Genomic DNA, 22,505 nt, shown 5'->3' with positions numbered 1-22,505 from the left:
CATGGGTAAACTTTCACTCTCCAAAGTCAAAATGTAATTTTAAAATAAAGAAATAAGATACCAATATCCTCGATGGTCTAAATATAATTTGCAGCTAATTAGGAACTTCCTCTAGATTCAGATTGAATTATGTAGGGGAAAACACTATTGATGATAACAATAAATTCTTACTGCATCCGTACAAAAGACGACAGAGAAAATGACAAATACAGAGTGCCATAGCATATTCAACCTTCCCCCAAACTTCTGGAGACGATACCTTTCTGAAAACGTGAGAAAAGGAGAGCCACTGAAGAAAGCACGAGAACTAGCAGCTAGCTTTCTTTCCGTCTGCTGACATATCGTGGTATAGCATTCAGGCGAACCCAGATCCATCATGGACTTTACACTGTAGCTCAGATTTTGGTCAAGACTAGCTCCAGCTTCAGAAGACAAGTGCAGCACATCGCTCAAATAATTTTTTTTTTTTAAAGCTGCATTTACTGTAATTTTAAAAATCCAATTTGGCTATCTGAACCCTACATAGCCAAGAGGACACTGCGATTTTTATGAAAATGTAATTTTTATTCTTCTGATTAGGAAAAAAGACTAATTATATTTTACAGCTACAAACAAGTTTGGTTTTTTTCCTTTGCCTCAGCACTGTGAGGTGAAGACGCTTTCTTCTACTATATCTAAGATCATTCAAAAAGTGCTTTTCAGGACAGATGTCGAATACAGACAGAAAACTTTGTATACCGGAAAGGGGATTTTTGGGGGCAGAATGGACTAAGAAAAGAATAAATTTAGGGACTAATGCCACTTAAAGTAAGACCGAGACATGGCAACATAGGACGCCGAAGGTTTCATTTTTACTCTATGGAGAGTGAAATGCTTCCGCTTTAATAAGCTGACCATATTCCAAAATTAGTGTAGTTGATACAATATTGTGCATGAATTACTGGCCTCACCCTGCAAGAACGGTATTTGATTTGTGCAAACGTCCCTTGCTGCAATTTAGAGAAACAACCTGGCACGTTGATTACTGGTGCAGGGTATTTATCGTTTCTGTAAGGAAAGCATGAAGAATAGGTTTTGCTTTTTTGGGTATCACTTCTTGGAGTGAGTACCTAAAATAGATGTTGTAGTTTTCTGAAGTATGAAACAAAATCTAGTTATTGGTTAAAAAGTATATAAAACAAAAAAAAAAAGCTCGAAGCTTATGAAGTGACTCCACAGAGTTCAGACCTTTAGCAGTATAAACATAATATAAACTTCATTGTCTGTAGTATTGTGCCATGACATTAGTCTCACTAAGACAAAATGCCACTTTGCAGCAAGCAATAAATCTGACGAAGCATTTTTAAACATAATGCCCTAACTTGCTAAGACAGGCTTTTACACGCTTCCAAACTCTTCTCCCTGAAAATTAACCCCGTTGATTCTCCAAATGTTAAGGGTCTCGGGCAAAAGTAAACCAAAGGCTGAAGTAAAATAACCATCCCCTTGGAACTGAACGAAAACTTAAATCCAGGAGGGATCACAGTCTAATTTCATATACATATATATGTATGCGATACACATATATATGAAATTAAAATAGAGACACACATGACTTGGGCATCAGAAGGGGACTGCTACTTTCATACATTCATAAATAGCTGCTGAACTCTCTACTCATGAAGAAGCTCTTGTAGGCAGTTTGGGGATTTGAAAATCTCGGGGACCTCACTGTCCAGCTTACAGATGACCTTGTATATGGCCTTCTTCCAGGAAGGATCAACATCTTTGCCTGCGATAATGGCATTGAAAAACTCCCGTAACGTGATCTGAGCCACTTCCAGGAATCTCTCTGGAACCTGCTGATACAAGGAGACAATGGCATTAATACAGTTTTCAATTTCAAGTCTCTGGTTCTTCAAAGGAAACTGAGCTAAGTTCTTTCTTTCAGAAAGGGGCTTACATAGCACCTGCATTTTCTAAATGTGGCAGCCTTCTATTCTCTTATGCAAAGCTGTTATATATAGTACTATAGCAATAACTTTTATAACATGTGTTAGAGATCTTTGTAAAGTCTACTGACAGAATGTAGGTAACAAAATGTTACTGTCTGAGTTTGGAGAGTTGGGGATTTATAGGATATAATTAGCAGGAGGGGAAACAAACACAATTGTCTTTAAGGAGAGAAATCTCTGCTTGATATTTTACCCGTGCATTTACGGCTATGTTCTCCTCTCCATGTGGGAACTAATATGAAAGTTATGCACGCATAGAAGACCCTCTGTACCTCTTAACTTTGGTTGCAACCAGTGCTGAAAGCTATCAAAGAAATAGGGTATCTCTGAATGTTGTTCGTAGTTTAAAAACACGCAAGCAAGCAAGCCTTCAGCTAATGATTTGCTTCTGTGGCTGCTGTGCATGAGACCGCCATAAGACGGCTTTCTCGAGAGAGATTATGGTCTTCCCTTCTTTTTCAGAAGCCTAGAAATAAAACCCCAACCTCTTCAATGGGCTCATTGTGCTCCCAGTGGCTACTGAGCTGGGATGCATCAAACTTATCCGCGTTTTCTAAATGTCACTCTTACTTCATGGGTGAGCCAAACGGCCAGCTAGCAGGGGCAGGCCACTCTCAGAAGCCCCTGAACAATGGGTCAATGTTAAAAAACACAGTTACCTCCAAACTTTGGTAATTCATCCTAAATAGTTGTCTCAGGCAACAGCACCGCCTTCTTAACCTCTGCCTTAAATGATTCAAAAGCAATCACTATAATGAACCATAGGTCAGTTGTAAGGTTGAGGTCATCTCCATAAAGGTATTATTTTCCATTTTTATTACGGAAATATGGCTTCAGAGCTCCAGAACTGCTAATACACGGCCGGCCAGTAGCCAGCATGCTTATAATAGCAAGTATTCCCTCACTGCTATTCTTTGCCCACTCCAGCAAAAGGAGTTCTCCGACCTGCAGTAGAGGCTACTTCAACCATTCCGGTGGCCCACAGACACCCGGGCAGATCTCAGTCATTTACTGAATGCATGTCACACTGCCAGATCAGGGCCAGCACGTTATCCTCTACTTCAGGCTTTTGTTCTTCTCCCTTTAGAAGCCACTTTCAGAAAATTTGTCTGGAAATGTGCATGTTTAACCTGATACGATAGAGTCTGGAGCCTCGCTCACCTATCACCATTGGGGAAACACTAGCAGTTTGCTAGCCACGTTTTGCCATCAGATAAGCATGAGATCAGCTCCCCCTGACACCAGCTGACAAACTCCGCTTCCAGAAGCCCCGCAGCCCACAGAAGTTCTCTGTCTACCTCCGAGAGTGAAATCCAGCCCCCACACGTTTTTCTCTGCTCCCAAAGACAGGCTGCCTTCTGCGGAAATTTTTCATTCAATGGGCCGCACAGAAAGAAACATTTTTACAGATGTACTATTCCAGCAATAATCATGAGGGAAGAAAATAACTATTACGTTTCACTTATTCCAGCTCAAAGAAATAACTGAAAACTTCACAGAACCACTCTGCTGTTTGGGCTCTTGGTAAGATGTCTACAAAAGATACCATGCTTGTCTCATTCTTGCATTGCTATAAAAAATGATACACTTCATTTCATGCAGTTCAAACAACTGCTCATGTTCATCACGCTTGGTATTGCTGGGCGCTAACCAAGGGGAAGAAGTTGTTGACTACATGATACTAGAAAGCAAGAAATGTAGTAGATAACCAAATTTTTTCTGTACACACTGATGTTAGCTCACGAGGGCAAAACCTGTTGTTTTTTGCCTTTGTGCTTGGGAAAAAGAGTTCACGCTTTTCAATTTTGGTGTCCACTCCCGACGACTAACATTAGATGCCTTTCTTCCTTTCCAAGTCGCTGGAGATGGGAGGGAGGCAATTACAAGCACCTCCATGAGAAGCATAAAGTCCAAATGCAAAAAGTCCCACCTCTCCCTACATGGTTACACCCATGACAACTTTAAGCATGGAAGTGACAACCTGGGTTTTAAGCTGAGCCTCTGCCATTCAATTTCTACCTGTGCATATGAAAGTTTTCCAGGTAGGGGATGCTGCTTTTCCATGGAATAGGCAGTGTGAAACCCCTGAGCCACTAGCTTCCAGGCCTCCCATGCCCGTAAAGACACACAGGCTTTTCTTTTAGGCTAGGAGTTTTTAGCTTTTAAGGTGCAACTTCATTGTACCTGAGTCACATCTGCAGGGCCGGGCCCCTTTGAACCCGGTACAACAGGCTGCAGAAAGCAGCCCACAAACAAAATAGCAAACGAAGCCCTGTGGGGGCTTTGAAAAGACCTCCTCGTAATGCCGAGTTCCCAAAGATCTCCCCTACTCCACAGGCATTAGAGCCGTTCATAGCTCTTTCCTTTTGGGATGTTATTAGCAATTTTTCATGTCAGACTGGATTACACACGTTACTTTGCATGTTGTAATGTGAATAGCACTGTGATTAATCCCCACAGGATAGTATGTCGGCCAACATTTTTCCTTTCTAGAAAGAGTAACCGCAAAGTGTTGTTGGTTTTTTTTTTTTAATAAAGAAAATACCAGTGAAGTCCAGAGCCTGAAAAAAAATATTTAAATGGATGGGCACTTAGATTTTTCACTGGGCAATAATCAGTCAGCCATGTTAATTATGTGTCTGGGGGTAGCATTTCCCTGACCCTAAGTGATGGCAACCTATTCAGCGCATCTTTACACCTAACTGACTGAACATCTCTGAAGTAGGAACATCTGCAGAAAATGCTTCAGTGACAAATAAACTCCATCTACATTGCTTTTAATAGAACGAACAATCCCTAGTATGAACCCAGGGCATTTTCTTAGCATCAGGTGGCAGCAGTCAATCAAAGAATCACACTGTACATTCACCAGGAGGAAAGACAATGAGGTCTGCTCAGGGAAAGGCTAGGTGGGTTTCAAGCTGAAGCGTCCACATCAGACTGATTTAGAAAGAAATCACACTTTGCCGCATGCTTTGTCAATGTAACTTAGCTTTGCTGCCAAGGAAAAAGTCACAGGCCAATCTTTGGGCTAGTGTAAATCAGCAGAGCTCTAGCAGCCTCAGTGTGGTTATGCTGATTTACACCTGGTACGCATCAGTCCCATACCTCCTAACGCAGTCCAACAACCACCGCAGTGCCCCTTCTCAAGCCTTAGCCACGTTAGCACATCCCCTTCATCTATGAAAACTGGGAGGGAATTAAAGCTCTCATCTGCTCTTGTCTATTTATGCTGTTTTAACTACTGGCATTTTCCTTGGCTTGAACAACAAACCTGAACTATTTCACTCCTGGGTTTGCATGTGCAACTACCATGCCGAACCATTTGGATTAGCACTGTGGGGGAGTGCTTTGTTAAAAATACTCAGCACAAACTATTTCTATGTGAGTAAAAGTATAGTTCCAATGGCTCAAAAGTTGGAGCCAAATCAGACCTAACTCACACTTCTTTCACACAGAAGCATATGCAGTTGCAGAAAGTGACACGGTTTAAAAATACTTGTTGAATTTCTTTTCAAGGAAAACATTACCAAAAAGACAGCGGTGATTCAGAAGGTGAGGGCAGATCCTCAGCAAGTCTAAGTCAGCATTGCTCGAGGAAAATCAGTGAAGCAACACTGATTTTAAGCCAACAAAGAGGATCAGGCTTCCCTTTCTGATGGCACGCATGGACTTTAAAAATCACCGCTGGGAAGGAGGGCACACTAGAAGTAGCCATGTGTCTCAAGTTGGTGGCCGATCAGTGGCCCTTCACTGTTTTTCTCATTATTGGGTTGTCTTGTATCTTGTATCTTTTATTAGTTAATTCATTTATTTTTGGGGTTGTGCAGCAAAGACTTTTTCTCCCTTCCCTCCCATTCCCCTCATCTCCTCCCCTCCCTGAGCCCTCCTCCTCCTCCTCTTCCCAGTTGCTTTACCTTCAAGGATGATTTGTTTTATTAAACTGACTGTCCCCAGCCTCTGCAGTACATAATAAAAGCCTGACATAGCAGCCTGCCTGCCTTCTGTGTCCTGCAGATACTCATCATAAGTGTCAGGACATACCAAGGTTAGCGGTCACTGGAAGTGCGCTCACTGGCTCAAGCCTTGCCAAACATGCTTGGCAGCTGAATGAATGTCACAGAGACTAGAAGGGGAATTACAAAGGTTAGAAAGAAGACAGCCTCTCTCTCTCTTTTTTTCTGGAGATATATAAGCTGATTTTTCACACTTCTGAAATAAACATCAGCTCATTCACAGTCCCTTTCCAGCACCTAAATCTCTCCCATTGTCAAACAAACCTTTAATTTCTACCCAAGCCTTATTTCTTCATTAGCAAAATAAGATGCTTAATTCTCTCTTAATAGAAAAGGGGAAAAACACAAAACCAAATGACAAAACAAGTCACCGGTCTGCTCAAAGATTTCTATGTGTATTTCATGTTGTTAATCCTATTAAGGGTGGGCTTCTTTACAGTTAATCTTTTAAACTTTCAAAAATTCTTGCTCAAGTGGTAAATCTAGATGATAGAAAAAGCAATACAGATGTAAAGATCACAGAATTGTGACAGTCAAGTTAAAACCGATATTCCAGAGAATTGTGTTTTGTTTTTTTACTATAAAAGGGCAATAAAATGCTGACTGTAAGAAGACAATGTCAAGGAGAAAAGGGTATTGGTATTTTGGATACTCTTGACTGCTCGCCTTGGAGAGAGAGTTATTCTTGTCACAAACCCTTTTGTCTGCATCTGCTGACTGCTTGCCTGTAGCCAGCAGCATACTTTAACTGTTTTGTCACCTCCTAACATCACATGCATCAGCTGTTGTGCTTTTGTTACGGGTATTGTAGAGCTAATCCACTGTGGCTGTTCTACTGTGCAGTAAATAAAACAGAAACTGCTTCTCAGACAATTCTGCATGAATATTTCAGATGGCTTTTACAACTCTGATTCACAAAATAAAATACCCCCCCCAAACTAGACTCAGATGCCTCAAAGCTAATTGCATGCAATGACTTCAGGCATCAGAAACAACTGTTTTAGTTGGATAAATGAATAGCAGACCTTTCTGAAGTTATTCTTTAAAGATACTAAACATACTTCCTTCCTTGCAATTTTACCTGCGCGTAAATTTTTTTCTTTAGAACACTTCGGGGTTTTGGCAGTGAAATATTTTGTGCCAACAAAATACTTAAAACATCTTTGAAATCTTTTCTTCCGTAAGTGCAAGAGTCTGGGAAGTTTAGTTTATTTTCACTTGAACATCAAGTATTTTTTAACCATACAAGTAATTTTACAAAGTTCCTAAACTTCTCCCTCCAACTTTCCTAGAACAGGGAATAAAATATGTACTCAGAAGTTCATTTTCTGCAGCCGATTGCTAAACTGTCCTAAAGCAGCGTGGCTTTGAGCATGTTCACAGGGGCAATGGCAGCAAAGCCCAGCATGAGGCCTGAAGCAGAAAAGATACCCTAGGAAAGGAGACAAACAGGTGAAGTACTTTACCGAGCATTCATTCACCCTTGTGCACACATGATTCCTCTAAACAAACTCTCCTATCCCTGCTGTTTGTTAAGTAAATATTGATCAAGGAGAGACATATCTCCTGACAGCAGTAGCACAAGCTGGGGACTTGTACTGCAGACAGAGTGGACTTAAATGGATAAACTCAGATGCTTTAGGAAGGCCACACAGAGATTACTAGATAAAAAGGCAAGAAGTCAGAGAGTTGGCTTTCCTTTCCCCTCTGCGGGGGGCTGGGACTTGGTTACGTGGAACCTCCATGACAGAAAGAAAAGTCATCTGCTCCCAGACACAGTCTTATAAAGCAAGGAGCCTGCATCTTAGGTGCCCAAATGACTTCATATTTTTCTCTCTTGCCAGCTCATGCATTAATATTGCACGCAATAAATGTGGAGTGTAAGTCCCTCTCCTTGAGCGCACGTGGAAGGCTACCAAGGGGCAGGTCCTCAGCGATTAAATTTTCACCACTCCATTGGCTTCAACAGAGAGTTTACGTCCCCTGTGGACAGTCCACCTCTGGTTGTGCTGGGCTGGGGGCACACATTTTTCTCAGGAACACTTTTTTCCCACTCATACTCCAAGTGAGCGGTTCACGCCGATGCCTGTGGGATAAGGTACACACCACCTTACGTAAGGGTGCCCAGTTTAGGCTGGCATGTCAGTTCTCATAAACAAACACTGAAGATTTATTGGACTAATGTGTCTAATGGTAGTAAAGCAGCAGAAAGCAGTAGCAAAAATGTCAAGTCATTAGCGGCTGTGATTTCTTGTAAAATTTCAGCAATAAGTAACAGCGACCTCATTTTAGTAAACTACCAAAATTTGGGTGGACATTAGAAGTAACACAAGTCCATCTTGGAGCAGATTTTTAAGCACTCCTCAGAGATTGGATTGAAAGCCTCCAAACCACGCGCAAGGCAACCATAAAGCTATTCACCTTGTCTGGGGAGGGCAGAGGATCAGACGTTAATTTTCAGTACGGGGTCCCATGTTTAGAAGTACCAAGACCAATGCAACCGTTCTAATATTGTAACAGCGTCAGACAACTGCTTGGCTGTAGCGCACAAATCTGAAGATCCTTCAGACAGGGACAGCTGGGCTAAGCTTGAAACCTTTTCTCTTACGATGTCTAATCTGCATTAAACTTCAGCTCCATTTATACGATTAGGCTGGCCAGAGTGTACCTACAGACTTTGCCTGTGGTATTGTGCTGGAGTCTGATAGTGTGTTGTATTACTAATGTTCCAAGAGTAAACACACTTGTAGGAAACAGCTATAGTTCAAGGTTGCACTTTAAAAAAATAAATGTTTCATCAGTCTTAGCAAAGGAACAAATGGCAATAACACTCTGTATCATATTTTACAAAGCTTCAAAAGAACAATGTCCCGTTGAGTGAAATTCAGTAGCATTCTGTAAACATTAATTTAAGGAAATCAATAGGCTCTGTGAGCTAAAGCCATATTGCAAGATAAACTGGCTGGAGTGCTACTTTGTCAAACAGATTTTAGTTTTCTCGGCTAGATAAAGACGGTTTCAAAATGGGGTAACGTGTTGCAACCAAGGTTTGAAAACTATGTGGCCTTCAAACAGTCTGCTTGTTCCTACTACAAAGCTGGATAAACATACTTTAAAAATGATAAGATTGGGCCAGGATTGATTTTACTTTCAAATTTTATATAAAGTAGAATTCTTGGTGAGCGTGTGTTTGGATTTTTTTGATCCTAATTATAAACAGAAATAAAAAAGTGCAGCACAGACAGCTCAAGATGTCAGGCTGCCAGGAGAGGTTAAATTATCTGGAGGTGGCCTTTTTTTTTTTTTTTTTTTTTTTTGCAATTGCAGGACTTTATGGATTTAAAAAATCTTTATTCATGTTGACCTGGTGGGCAACAAGTCGCCTTGCCAAATAGGAAAGCCAAAATCTCTAGTGGACTTAGGATCAGAGGTCTTCAGCTGGTGAAGGCTGCTCACGTTGCAGAGCGCAAGGTCGTGGTAATGGGAGGTAAACAGGTTGGAGGGGGTGAGAGGGGGAAGGCCAGATCACTCTTCTAGTTGGATGATCTAGACAGTGGCTATAGAGAGGGACTCCGCAGGGAGCCTCTTAACCCAAGGATAAGGCGTAAACAGCATCTATTAGGCAAGTGATGGAGAACCTCTCCAGGATGATGAGTGAGTCCACTATCAGGGGAGCAGTCTCACCATGGGTAGCTCCAGGTCAGACAGCTTTAATGCACAGCGGTCCGCACTAGCACAGGTACAGCAACAGCAGAAGAGATTCAGGTGAAATATTTCTGCTAAGAAAACCTCATATAAAGCACGAACCAGATGAGCACAGGCACCCCCTGCCCCCAAAGTCAGAATAAGGTGAGCTTTGGGGGTACGACGCAACCTTCTTAAAGGAGATGCTTGAGAAACTCCACATGCATTATCCACACATAGCCCTGAACCCCTTCCTCACATGAGGCAGATTCAAGCCTGTGGGCTTTTGGGGCAAGCTGGCACCTAAATGTCTATTCCCATATCCGCAGCTTGTCATGTAGGAAGCCTACCGAGGACGAGCCCTTCCCGGTCCCTCCCTGCCCGTAAGACACTGCATCCGAGCGATGCTGGGGTCAAGCCGGCAGTAACGCAGCGAGGCATCACGCTACTTCTGAGGCCACTTCTCTGTGGGCTTGTGGGGAGGCTGGTGACACTGGGACCAGCCCCTTCCTCGCGTGCATCCCGTGGAGCCAGGGACCCCCCTGCTTCAACGAAGAGCTACAAGGCTGCCCACCTATTCACCGGGCCCGCTGCAGGTTAGGGACTTGTGCAATTTTCAGCTGCAGGCACAGATCTGCCACCCTTTTACAGGATAACGCTGCCCTGAGCAGCATTGCCCTACCGTTGGTTTTCCTGCGCTTGCAAGGGCAGCGTCTGCAATACCTTGCTGGTGTCCTGGCTCCTGCCACGTTTATCCAGACTGTCACCTCCCCTCACGCACACACTCTTTTCCCCAAGCACAGCGAGCTGCTGCGTGGGACCATCTTAGCGCTGCGAGTTGGTGTGGCAGCATATCAAGCAGGAGGCTTTGGCTTCTACACAGAAATTGGAGGCAGGTTTTGGAGAAAGTTGCTACACTTTTTGGCGCGAAAGCCACGGCAGCATATGGCCCAATGTTCTCAGTTTAAGTCTGACACTTAACATTATTTAACAGTTTCTGTGTTAGGTGCTTTATAAGGTAAAGGAAATTAACAATTTTCAGCTAATTAGATCACTCAATTGGCTGAACATCCTGGACACCTCTTAGAAAAAAAACAGGTTGGCTCAGGCGATGGAAAGGCTAATGCCTCTTCCATTATCACTTATGAGGAGAGGGAAATAGTTGGAAAGGATGCTTTTATTTTAAAAACACAAATGAAAAATACCTCATCTATTGGACACTCCAGTAAACACACTTTTCTCCCAACCACCACCTTTCTAGAAAGCAGGGCGTCAACTTCTCCACCACTACATGTGTCCCAATCCCCCTGGCTACAGCAGCAGCTCTCCGGTGCCACCACGGTCTGCACTTATTGCCTTCAAGTCTCCTTTCATGTCTCCTGCTGTACAAATCTGTTAAGAAACAGATTTTTTGGAAAGAGAAAAAGATGGACAAGAAATTGGGTGGCTGTTCAGGTCAGTCTGCTCTCCCACTGTGGCACACAAAGAGAAGCCCATGCTTTTGGGACAGCACTAACAACATAGCGCTGAGCCTGGCGTTTGGGAAGGGAAAAGCATTAGCCCGAGTCCGGCTTAAAAGCGAAAAATTAGGAAAACAACAGAGGTTTCTTATTGCGTTTACCGTTATACTTTTTTTACTCTTTGTAAAAAGCTGGAAAACACATGCCCCTCAATGATTTAAGACTGTGTTTTAAAAGCGTTTGTTTGAAATGAAGCTGAGATCCCTTATCCCTTGAGTAGAGTTTGGGGCACTAGTAATCTACCGCTGGCTTACTGTTATCTCCTCTGCCAAACTCACAAAGGGGAGAGAGAATGGGCATGGCTCTTACAAGCAAAAAAACTGACAGTGGGGCTGCTGAGATGTGTGATAATATCGGGGAAGTGAAAGTGGTAGTGCAGTGAAAATGGATACTGCATGATACATTAGATTTAATCACTTGCATTTCAATTAAGCTTTTCCACAAATAAAGATTGGGAAGTACTCTGCAGGCTCCCTGCGGGGCCGGAGCGCCAGGCGCTGTTGGTGCTGCGTGCCCCGGCTGGACGCACACAACAGTGCTTCCGCAGCTCGCTCAGCCTGAAACCCCCCTTCTGCCTCCCAGGGTCCTCCCGGTTTGGACCCATCTTCCCATTTCGCAGTACGCAAGAGGCATTCCACACACGTCAGCACCCCCGGAGGCTCTCTATCCCGGGACTGCCGTTGCCCATGGATCAGGGGATGAGCCTGTCCATCATGGAAACACAGCTACTCTCTCATGCAAACACAACGGCCTTAATGTGCTAGTTTTAAGCATAAAACTTGGTAAGACTTGAAAGTAGAGTGGCCTAAAACAAAATAAAAAGACTTTCCATTTTCAATTTATTTAGACTTTTTGCACCTTGAAATTCAGTTCTCCTCTTTCCCCATCCTCAAAAATCATCAATAGCGTTTTACTGAGGAGATGATTATCAAATTTCCTTTTCTGCCTTACTGATGAATTAGAACTGCATGAGATGTAGAGCCTCCTAATGGAAACTCTGATTGCCCTTAACTTATTGCATTGCCAATAGCACTGCCGCAGAATGGAAAAATCACTAAGGCTCCTACGGCTTATGATAGTTGGGGGTTTAATATGTGTTGGGAAATGTAAGAAAGAATCACAGGAGGTGTTCCTGTCACATTTCAGAAGCTGCCTCATTCAAAAACTGAAAGAGAAATAAAACTCACGCATACAAGAATAGTCTAACTTTAACTCAGTCCCATTGTGGTGAAATGCAATCTGCTACAAGAGGCTGCGTACAATGCCAAGTGGCATATTACGTACCCTGCTGCCAAATTCTGGCAGGTACCGCATACAGGCGCCCACAAAAAACCTGTCCAGAAAAGTGAGTACAGGGATGACCACCCAATTCTGGCTGTGCTGCGGGAACAGCAGAGAGGTTATTGCATACTCTCCTGGACACATCAGCCAGATGGCAATGTGGTGTGTTACTCAGAAGGACCAGGAGGCACAGCCTGGACTGTGATGAGCAGGTATGTCTCTCACCAGCAGTAAGTCCTCTACTCTCATGGTGTATTTCCATGCGTAAAAGAGCTGGGCAGGCAGAAACTGCTGGTTAGACCATGGATACAGAGGAAAAGTGGATCATAGAGCTTGTAGTGTGCGGGGATTCTTTTATGTTCAGCAGAATTTGGCCCTGTAGATGAACCATTAACACTGTAGTAGAAGTGACAATTAAAGGCTTAACCATCTAGAGTACATCTCATACATATAAAAATGTTGTAGCAGTTAGTAAACATCTGTAATTGGTGTCGCTTGCTCTTGCTCACTCCTCCCACCCCTCTGCATTGCAGTCACCTTTGTCTTCTGTGTCTGGCCCTGAAAAGCTCCAACTGTGCCCCCTCCCTCCTCGCTTTGCGTGTGTTGGGGTGGGGGGAGTGAGGAGGGAGGTAGGGGAGAGGGGTGGGAAGCAGGTGGTGTTTAATCAGTCTGGCAGGGAAACAGTCAGCGGGGGTCCTTTTGGGGGTAGCATGAAGGTAGTAAGCATGCCCTCTGGCAGCAGGGTACCTCCTTTCCTCCTTCCCATGGCTGAAGGTAGGGGCAGGGGAAGGAAATTGTGGTTATGGGTGACAGGTGTTGTGAATGAAGCTGGCTGCACCAGCCCAGGCTCTCCCCAATTAACTCTGATGAACCTCCTCCCAGTGTAACCATGCTTTTCTGGGCAGCCAGAGCCCATCGTGATGGGATAAACTGCTCCATCCTCTCCACCCTGAGCCATGAGGCCAGCCAAAGTGGGCTGCAAACACCCTGTTACAAGCTTCAGTGCAGGACCTGCTGGGGACCAGTGAGCCTCGCAAGACTGTGAGGTCAGAAGATGAAGTCTTACATCCTAATGGACTGAGCTCCCTCTCGTTTGACTCCTCTTTATCCCTTGCGGAAGGAAATGGTGTGACTCCAGACGGCGCTGGATTAGATAACCTCGAGGCTGGGCCTCGTCTGATGGAGCCAGCCCTCTCCGCAATTGCATGAGATAAGCCACTTTGGCTTCCCCCTGAACACTGATACTCGGCAGTTAAAGGCTTTTATTTGCAACGTTGATTTCCCCTCTCTTCTCTAAAACTTTCTGAAGTTGTAGACTACTGCTTTAAATGCATTTATGTGTCTACACCACCATTCTCCCCTAAATCCCAATCAATGCAGCAGCCTTTCTGCTTAGCAACAGAGATCATGCCACCCTGGTCTGCTGCTCTCTACAAAGCCTCTCCATTAACTACAGAAACAAGTTCAAGCCCACATCTTTGAGTGCTCTGGACCACCACCTGGATGCGGCTTCTTCTGACAGCACGTTTCCACCAGAGCCTTGAAACCACCCTCCCGCAGAGGGCAGTTCATGAGTCCCTCCGGTGGCACGCAAAATGAGGCAGAGCCCAGCTGCGTACCTTCCCCCTCTGCAGATAAGAAAGATGAACCTTGCCCCTTCCAGATCTACAGGGAGAAATCATCTCCAATACGTTGATTACCTTCAGCCGGCCCTTCTGGCTGTCCCTCTCTCTCTCGCCCACCCACCCTTGCACATCAGGAAGATGTCGGGCTCCTTCCCTGCACTATGAAATCCGGCAATACTCTAGTACTGCAGGTGATGGGCTCTGCATAACTACAGAAAGTGATCCAGTGTACTGAAGACTCCCTCCCTCTTGGACCGAACAGTATTTCTTAACTTCGCTTCTTGTGTTATTATTGTCACTTCAGTAGGATACTGAACCGTGGCTACTTCACCTCCCAGGTTCTCTCTCTCTCACGCAGGTGAAGGACACACAGTCCTCATGGACCCCTGCAACATTCTGCTGTTACTTCCTCACAGCCTCAGTATTTTGTCTTTACAGATTTAAGTATCTTTGAAAACAGCGTCCCTGTTGCGCTCCACGCCAGTGTTGGAAGGCCCCTCCACAAGCAAATCTGCGCTGCCACTGCTCTCTCAGCCCAGGGATACCTGCTTCGAGAAAGGGCAGGACCCCAGAAAGCTGGGCCAGAAACCAGCACAGGTCATGATGCCGCTATACCTCTCCCACGGTTTCCAAAGGTTATGAGAGTTTGCTAATTCACATTATGAGACCCTGACTCTCATCCATTTTAAAACACGTTGAAGATATCAAGCAAACAGTGTTCTGCGTGAAGGTGACCTATTCAAACTCCTATAGGACGGGCAATCCTATCTGTAAGACTTCTGTTAAAGTCAGTCACACAGCCCTGACCCCGCACTGTAAGACGGTATCGGCTGGGACCTCCTCTTTTGGCAAGCACGCCTTACAAAAATAAAAACAACGCCCCCCTCCACCCCACATCCATAAACATGACGGCTCTGTGACTCCAAATCCAGGTCTGCATTTAATTTTTAGTTTTAAAATAAACAAATGAAACTTTTTTCCAATTAACGTTTAACATATATTCACACATTTGACTGTATAGCAACACAACAAAAGACAGCTCTTCAGCTGGCGCAGATTAGTTAGCTCCAATGATTGCTGGAGCTGATTTACACCAGAAACTGAGAATCCAGCCGAGAATTTAGTTCAGTGTCATGGAGAAAAAGCATGGGGTGGGTGGGATACGGAGGGAAAAATCTTATAAAGCTAGTAAGCTAACCCACTATTTCACATCTCCCTGGTACAACATTTATATAGAACAGCTTAGATAAAGTTTAGAAGATCAAATATTTTCCTCAATTTTCACAGTACAAAATGTTCTATGTCCTTTTAATGTGACACGTTAAAACAGGATATAAGAAATATATATCAGGTCTCGTGAACACCCTCCTCCTTCACTGGACAGTGCTGCTTCTCCAGAAGTTCCGAGTGAGAAATTTAGCTATGTCGTCTAAAAGAAATTAAGAAAGTCTGGAAGAAACGTGTGCAACTTGCATGTTACCCATTACCACAACTAGGATTTATTAAATGGTAAGAGAAATCACTGTTTTTTTTCCTTTTCTTTTTTTTTCCTCTGTTTTTTTTGCAAATACCAAGTTCTAAAATTGAACTGCCTAGCCTAACGAACTCTTTCAATATGCAGGATGAATGAAAAAGCATTTCAGCTTGTGAGGGATAAGACTTTAACGCGAGTAAGGGGCAACATGGGTTAAAATTCACCTTGCTTCTCACTCCTCATCTACGATGGATTTTTGGAGAACGACGGACATCTGGAAATCCGTTTTACATAGAAAAATAGAAAACAGGGAAGACTAGGAAGATGAATAAAGGCTCATCACAGACACAAAAGACCAGAGCAAAAAGAAGCTTGGATTTGGGTATTCTTGTCTGGCAAGGAGGCAGGCAGTAAGGCTAATGAAGCATTTGCGATATGGGACGTATGCCAGCGTAACAAAGAAGATGTGCATCAGCTCTGCAGATGTGCCAAAGCCCCCAGAGCAAAATAATGACATAATCACCATCAGTGTCACAGACCAGACTGTACACAAGGTGACATGGGAGAGAATAAATAAGAGTCTTTAGAGGCCTGTAGTACACACACGGGAAGGAATAGCCATTCCTCACAACTGCCACAAGAGAGTGGCGAGATGTTGGGTATAATGTGTGCAGCTAGCAAAAGAAATCTTGAATTGTGCAAGGCTAACGCACTATAAATTGGTGCTTTTCTCGATCTCCAGTTGATGTTTCAATTCCCACTACCCCTTGTTGAATGCAAAATGAAATGGCAGTAGGAGGCGGAAGAGTTTGCCAAGTTTTGTTTTGGTTTTGTTGGTTTCTTTTTTTTTTTTTTTTGGAAGGGGTTGTTTCATTTGAGAAGAGGATGGGGCAATAAGGATGAGTACCGGTAAATAATGGTAAGAGAAAAAAAACGCAAAACCAAAAACCCCAAAACAAAACACAGCACACCACCCCTACATGCACACACGCGCACAGGCACAGAAACCCTGCACCATTCAGCTGAAACAATCCTAGGATTCCCCCAAAGCAAAATTAGAAACAAACGAGGATGGGTTTTGCTTTTTTTGGGGGGGTTGTGCTTTCTGGTTTACTGCTATCCATGAACTAAACCAGGAAAAATCCCACTAAAATATTTTTCCACGCTAAAAGACAAGATGACTATTTTATTGATCAGTAATAAAACACCGCTTAGGGCAATTTAGTACTTAACATGTTATTTGCGGTGGGGAGTAATCTGAAAAGCTCTGAGTAGCCTTAAATCATTTCACAACAGCTCTTCCTGCATAAAAGCAAGTGTTCGCCTCCGTACAGCTGTGTGATTTTGTGGTATTTTTTTTTACAGGACTTTTGTCAATTTTTAAAGGGAACATCTGTTTGATAAAGTAGAACAACGCCAGTAGTAATCCACAGGCCTAAGTGGGCAAACTGTGAAAGAGCAGGAGATACGCTGAAGGCGCCAACAGGACTCTCGCAGAAGGAACGCTCAAGTACGTAATTGTTTGCAGGATCTGGCCCTACAAGAGGAGCTCAGAAGAACAAAGCACTTGGCTTCAGCAGTGTCCCTTTTCATTGCTTCTAATGAAAGATTCATAAGAATAACTTTAATTTTTTATGATCTTTTTTTGCATTACTGTATTAGCTGCATCTACTTTGTATGCAATTTCTTCTTAAATACAGAAAACCTGTTTCAAAATGCCAGGCATAATAACTTAATCAGTACAATAATTCATCTTGATTGTTGTGTGGTCCTTCTTAACAGTAAGGAAGTGAGATGGAGCCCAGAAAATGTTTTATATGATTATTCCTTTTCATTGCAAAATGATGTATTTATGAAGAATGCAGGTGAAGGTCCGGAGTGGAGTTATTTTATTTTTTTTTTTAAGATGAAAAAAAATTATTAAAACCTCCCTAATTCGCTAGTTAAACTCTTCAGTGGAAGAATGATTGTATTTGTCCTTTTTGGCTTCGCCCAATTAATTGGAGCAGTAACATAACGATTGTTAATAAACAGCTCTAATTTGACTGTACTTCTTGCCTATCTACTAACCGCACTGTATCTTTGTTTAGCATATCATCAGGGAAAACAAGGAAGCATGTATATAATTTTGTTAAGTTGTATAGGAAGTTTAATAATTACGCCACAGAGGATTCTAAATTAATCGCAGAAGGCACAACAACATTAATAATCTGTTTAGCAAATTCCGGCATCTTTGCACTTTGATGTTATGAGCAGAGACAGTATGAACTGTGGCAGTTTTTTAAATTGGGCGAGCGTTTGTTTCTGTTACAGCTCATACCAATGTTTTCTTTTATGCTTTTTCTAATGTGCACCTTTCTTCCCTCTAAGAAAAAAAAACAAACCACAAAACAAAACCACAGAACAACTCAACAAACAAGCCTGTGCTTATTTGGGTGTGTTTCGATCAAAGCTGACAGATCAAATTTTTCATTTATTTACCGAAGTTTCATTGCAGCCATTCTTCATAATTACAGCAGCGTTTTAATTTTTTTTCTTCCCTTGAATAGGAGAGAAGGGGTTCTGAGAAAGTTTTTAATTAGCTAAATAGGTCTGTGTAATCTAGATGAAATAAACACGCCCGTTTGAAAGGGTTGTTAGAACTTTTCCAGCCATTTAATCCATAGATGGCTGAACACAATGATACCTTCCACAGAAAGCTACAGCCACCACCAGCAGCTGTTAGAAGAGAGCTTGCTCCCTGCTCCTATTGATAACCCTTTGTGGAATGAAGAAAAAGAGCTGAGGGAAGGAGAACTGAATGTCAGACAATAGACATCGCTACACACACTGTCTCTGAACTTTCCTCATCTCTGAAGGACAATTAATTATGAAGGCCTTTGGGGTAGGTCGAAGCAAGGGAAAACCTACTGCTGGCCCAGCACTCCAGCCGCTATCTCTGTGTTTGTTAAATGGTTGTGCCTGTTGGGGAACCAGAGTAGCAGCCACCAAAATAGCCAATAGATCATTTAGGAAAAAAGAGCAAAAGATTTTTTTATGTGTGTCTGTCCTTGTATAATTCTATTCTCACTGTGAAATCATCCATACACAAAACACAAGGACAATTTTTTTTTTTTTTTTTTTTTAGAAGAGCCACAGGGTAGGTTACAGTCAGAAACGGCCTCTCAGTGGTGTGTTAAAAAGGATGGTCTTTTCACCAAATCATTTCACAGAGGCAAAACAGACAAACACAAAGAGTTGAGACTTTTTCTCCTACATTAAATAGAGTAACTGATAAGGTCAGACATATGATACCTAAAGACATGAATCTGTGAACTCTTGAAGTCAAAGGACTTCTCTGTGCAAAGGAACAATCTTTCAAAGGAAATAGATCATAGAACTCCACTGAATCCCCTTTAAACTTTATGAAGCAGGAGGAGAAAAAGCTCTAAGTAGGGAAGCTTGACAGAAGAGCCTTGAACTATTTTCTGAAGGAAAGATGAGACCCTCCCTAGGCTGCCACAAAACATCTTTTTTTTTCTAAAGGCTCTTCTGAACTTTGATATGCGCCAAGACACCGCTATTGAAAGCTGTATAATTATGTGCTATAGCCACTGTAGAAAATGCTTTGTTCACCACAACAAAGAACAATAAGCAAAGTAAAGTGACATTACACTGTATCTTTTTCTTTAAGAATGTTGAGAAAGGTCACGGTACATTATAACTAATAAAGCTGTTGAGTAAGGAAGTTTAAAGTTGATCTTGCTGTGCTTAAATGTAACCCAATGACAAAAAGGCAGAGGGAACTAAAATTGTAATGACATTAAAAAATAGATCATTTATCAACGTGCCAACTTCATTATACAAACACCTTGAATCCAAAGGACACAAACAGAAAAACCGAGTGTAGTCCTGCAACAGTATTCCTCTCGCGATTCTCTCCCTAATAGCTTCCAACTACCATCTGCAGTTCAACTAACTGCAAAAACTGATTAAGAAGCATTAACTGATACATGCAATGCACAGCCCTTCTATTGCAAGCCGTGGATTTTGTTACTTGACTAAAAACCAGGTTCATTTCTCGTGCAGTTTCAAGGAAAGCTCTGCTGTTTCACAAGAGAGCCTCTTCAAAATTAAAAAAAAAAAAAAAAAAAAAAAAAGAAAAAGGCCCGAGGGCATCAATTAAATTTCCTGAAACCAAGATTTTTAAGTGAAAAAGAAGTTCCATCTAGACATCTATGTTTCTTCAGAGGATCAGGACAGTTACGTTTGCTATTCTCAAATTGCCGAAGCAGCTTTACTCTCCTTGCTGCAGATCACCAGACAGCCGCCTTCCGACTTTGTCTTTAAGAATGCTGAGAACGATGCTGAAACGCTACAACAATAAAGCCCTTGAAGGAGGAAGTATACAGCTGAGGGAAAAAATGCGTGGCGTTTAATACTGAAACAAACAACTGTCCCGTTAGGCTGTGCCCACTGCTGGTACCACCAGAAGTACAGCGACTGCCAGGGCAGAGCAGTTTGTATGGAAAGAGCAATCTCTGAGATGGAAGTTAGCAAGTTACAGACTTGATTTTCACTTCTCTTGAGGCCACTTTGCACTGCTCCGGTTGTATAAAGGAGTATTAGGGTGGTTATAAATTGTACTTTACAGTGCCTGTGTATCGCAAAACCACTTGTAAGTGGTCTTAGTTTAAATAAGAATCAGGTTCGAAGGCTTTAATTCTCCTTTTGATGACCACCAAATCAATCCAAGATGAATCCTGCAGATGAAACTGGAGAAGAATACAGGTTCCTAAAATAAGCACATGAGTGGCCAGAATTTTCATAATTTAGGATGGCTTCATTTTTGGATGCAGTGCTGGGCACACTTCATTTTCAGGGAATGGACTATCGAGGACCTCCTGACAAAGTGGCTCTCATTAACAGATCTCCAGTTGAGCATCCCAAAATGGAATTGGCCTAAAACCATCATCACTTCTGAAAATTTTGGCAGCCAGCGTTCCTCTCAAGGGTTCGTAGGCCGCTTACGTGACTGGGTTATTACTTAGATTTTATAGGTGGTGTTATTTGAATTGTTTTACATAATCTCACTGATTTTTATGGGACTAACTCAGAGTGCCTTAAGTTAAACATTCTGCTAAGACTTGAGTACAACTGGTCTTAATTATTTTTTTCCCACTAGTATGGTTTTCCATTGCCAAAAGCAGAGCAAACTTCTTAAAAATGATTTTCCCCCCCTTCGAAACGGCGACACGTGCCGTAACTAGCGCTATGAAAAGAGGCAATCATCGCGTCAAGCCCCACTGTACCAAAACTGCATACAGTGTATTTGTGCAAATAACGCAGCTTGGCAGACGTTTCACTATTGTGATCAATCTCAATAACTACGTCTGCAAAATCGGGCAAGTTCCCGTGAAGCAGCAGGCAGGCTGAGCTCAGAAAGATGGCGTGTGCGGGGGCTTGCTTTGGTGCTCATTTGCTCGCTATGCAGAGGAGCGTGGTGAGCGTAAGGAGTAGGCAGGAGGGCGTAGAGAGAAATCGCTAGCACAGAGAGACCCTGAGACTTCAGAACTAAGACTGAGCCGCTAAATGCCCACAAGGAAAAGGAATGGGCACTGTGCAGAAAGACATTAACACACGGAGAATGATGGTAAGTATAAAAAAATGCCGGGGAACAAGGATGACGGAGGAGGAGTGGGACCCAAAGCAAGGCTGAAAACCAGGTATTGTCCTCAAGCTAATTTGTTTTGCTTGTTGTAAGTACATAAATCAGGGAAAAAAAATCTTATTTATGGTTTTTAGCCATATTTTTATTTAAACTCACAGCATGGTGTCCCCCTCGTTTGAAATCATCCTGCATAGTCACAACTGTGAACTCTGATGATCTATGTTAGGATGGATTTTGAAAGAGTTATAAAATTATTTGGGATTTTAATATTTTTCTTTTAATGCATAGCAACAGTACCTGACTTTAATTATTGCAGCTGGCATTCAAAAGCCTATGGCAACACCACAGATGAGACAGATATCAAGTGGCACAGCAAGCTGTCCTCTCTTTCTGACCAACTTCGGCATTTGTGGTGGGACACTGACGTTTGTGGCTTTCATTCACCAGGACAACCCACCTTCTTCCTCCCTGGAAGAACGGCCCCAGAGCAGAGAAGCATCTTCACCTTCCACAAAAAAAATAGTGGGTTTTTTATTTCCCCCCTTTCAAAACTCCGTTTCAAATTGCTCTGTGCAGCTCAGCACAGGTTTCTCCAGCTAACCCTACTGCGAGAGAGGGAAATGTGGAACTGGCTACACACATACACACACGTGTGCACACAAAACACAGGCAAAGTTGCATCGCACTGGAGGAGGCGTTGTATCTGTCTCTGGCTCACAGCCACGAGGGTACAATGGCAAAGCTAAAAACGATAGGACATGTGGTTTGTTAAACATCTTATTTGACTTTGCTACAAGCTGTCAGTTGCAATGCGCAGGGAAAGGAACACAGTGTCGCAGATTCCTGAGCAAATCAATGGCACAGCCTGATATGGACCAAATGCACATTTTAGCTTTATCATTTTTTCCTAATAGTCAGTTTAAGAGTAGTAAAGGATATGCATGGATTTCACCCAAGAAGAGATAAAGGGGGAGGGTGTAGGAATAGTAGTGTAGGTGATTTAAGAGAAACAGCATATCAGACTAATCATAAGATCAGCAAAGCATCACTGAAGTATGAGAGGAAGGAACTTTGATGACGCTAAATATGGCAAATGCTCAGTTTGCTAAATCCTTTTGGATCCAATTTCAACATTACAGTACTTGTCATTTTTGCTTTGCAGCCTGTGGGGGAGGGGCCGGGCATTTATCAGGAAAAGTTACATTGGGTACATTAAAAACTGCACCGTACAGTTTAATGATCTCATAACTGTTGGATCTTC

The 22,505-nt window shown here is 42.7% G+C and overlaps 1 protein-coding gene across 1 annotated transcript in view; it reads right to left on the bottom strand.

Moving 5' to 3' along the window:
• Positions 1–469: 469 nt before the first annotated feature.
• Positions 470–22,505, bottom strand: part of PROX1 (prospero homeobox 1) — a 39,988-nt gene continuing 17,952 nt past the window's right edge. The window contains exon 4 of the mRNA XM_075147070.1: positions 470–1,838. Within this exon, the coding sequence (XP_075003171.1) occupies positions 1,653–1,838 (186 nt within the window). The 3' untranslated portion in view covers positions 470–1,652. The remainder of the gene's footprint in view (positions 1,839–22,505) is intronic.

The sequence above is a fragment of the Calonectris borealis genome, chromosome 3, assembly GCF_964195595.1.
Source record: "Calonectris borealis chromosome 3, bCalBor7.hap1.2, whole genome shotgun sequence".
Classification (NCBI taxonomy): Eukaryota; Metazoa; Chordata; class Aves; order Procellariiformes; family Procellariidae; genus Calonectris; species Calonectris borealis.
Note: the sequence above shows the minus strand (reverse complement) of the source record. Positions and strands in the feature narration are given on the sequence as shown.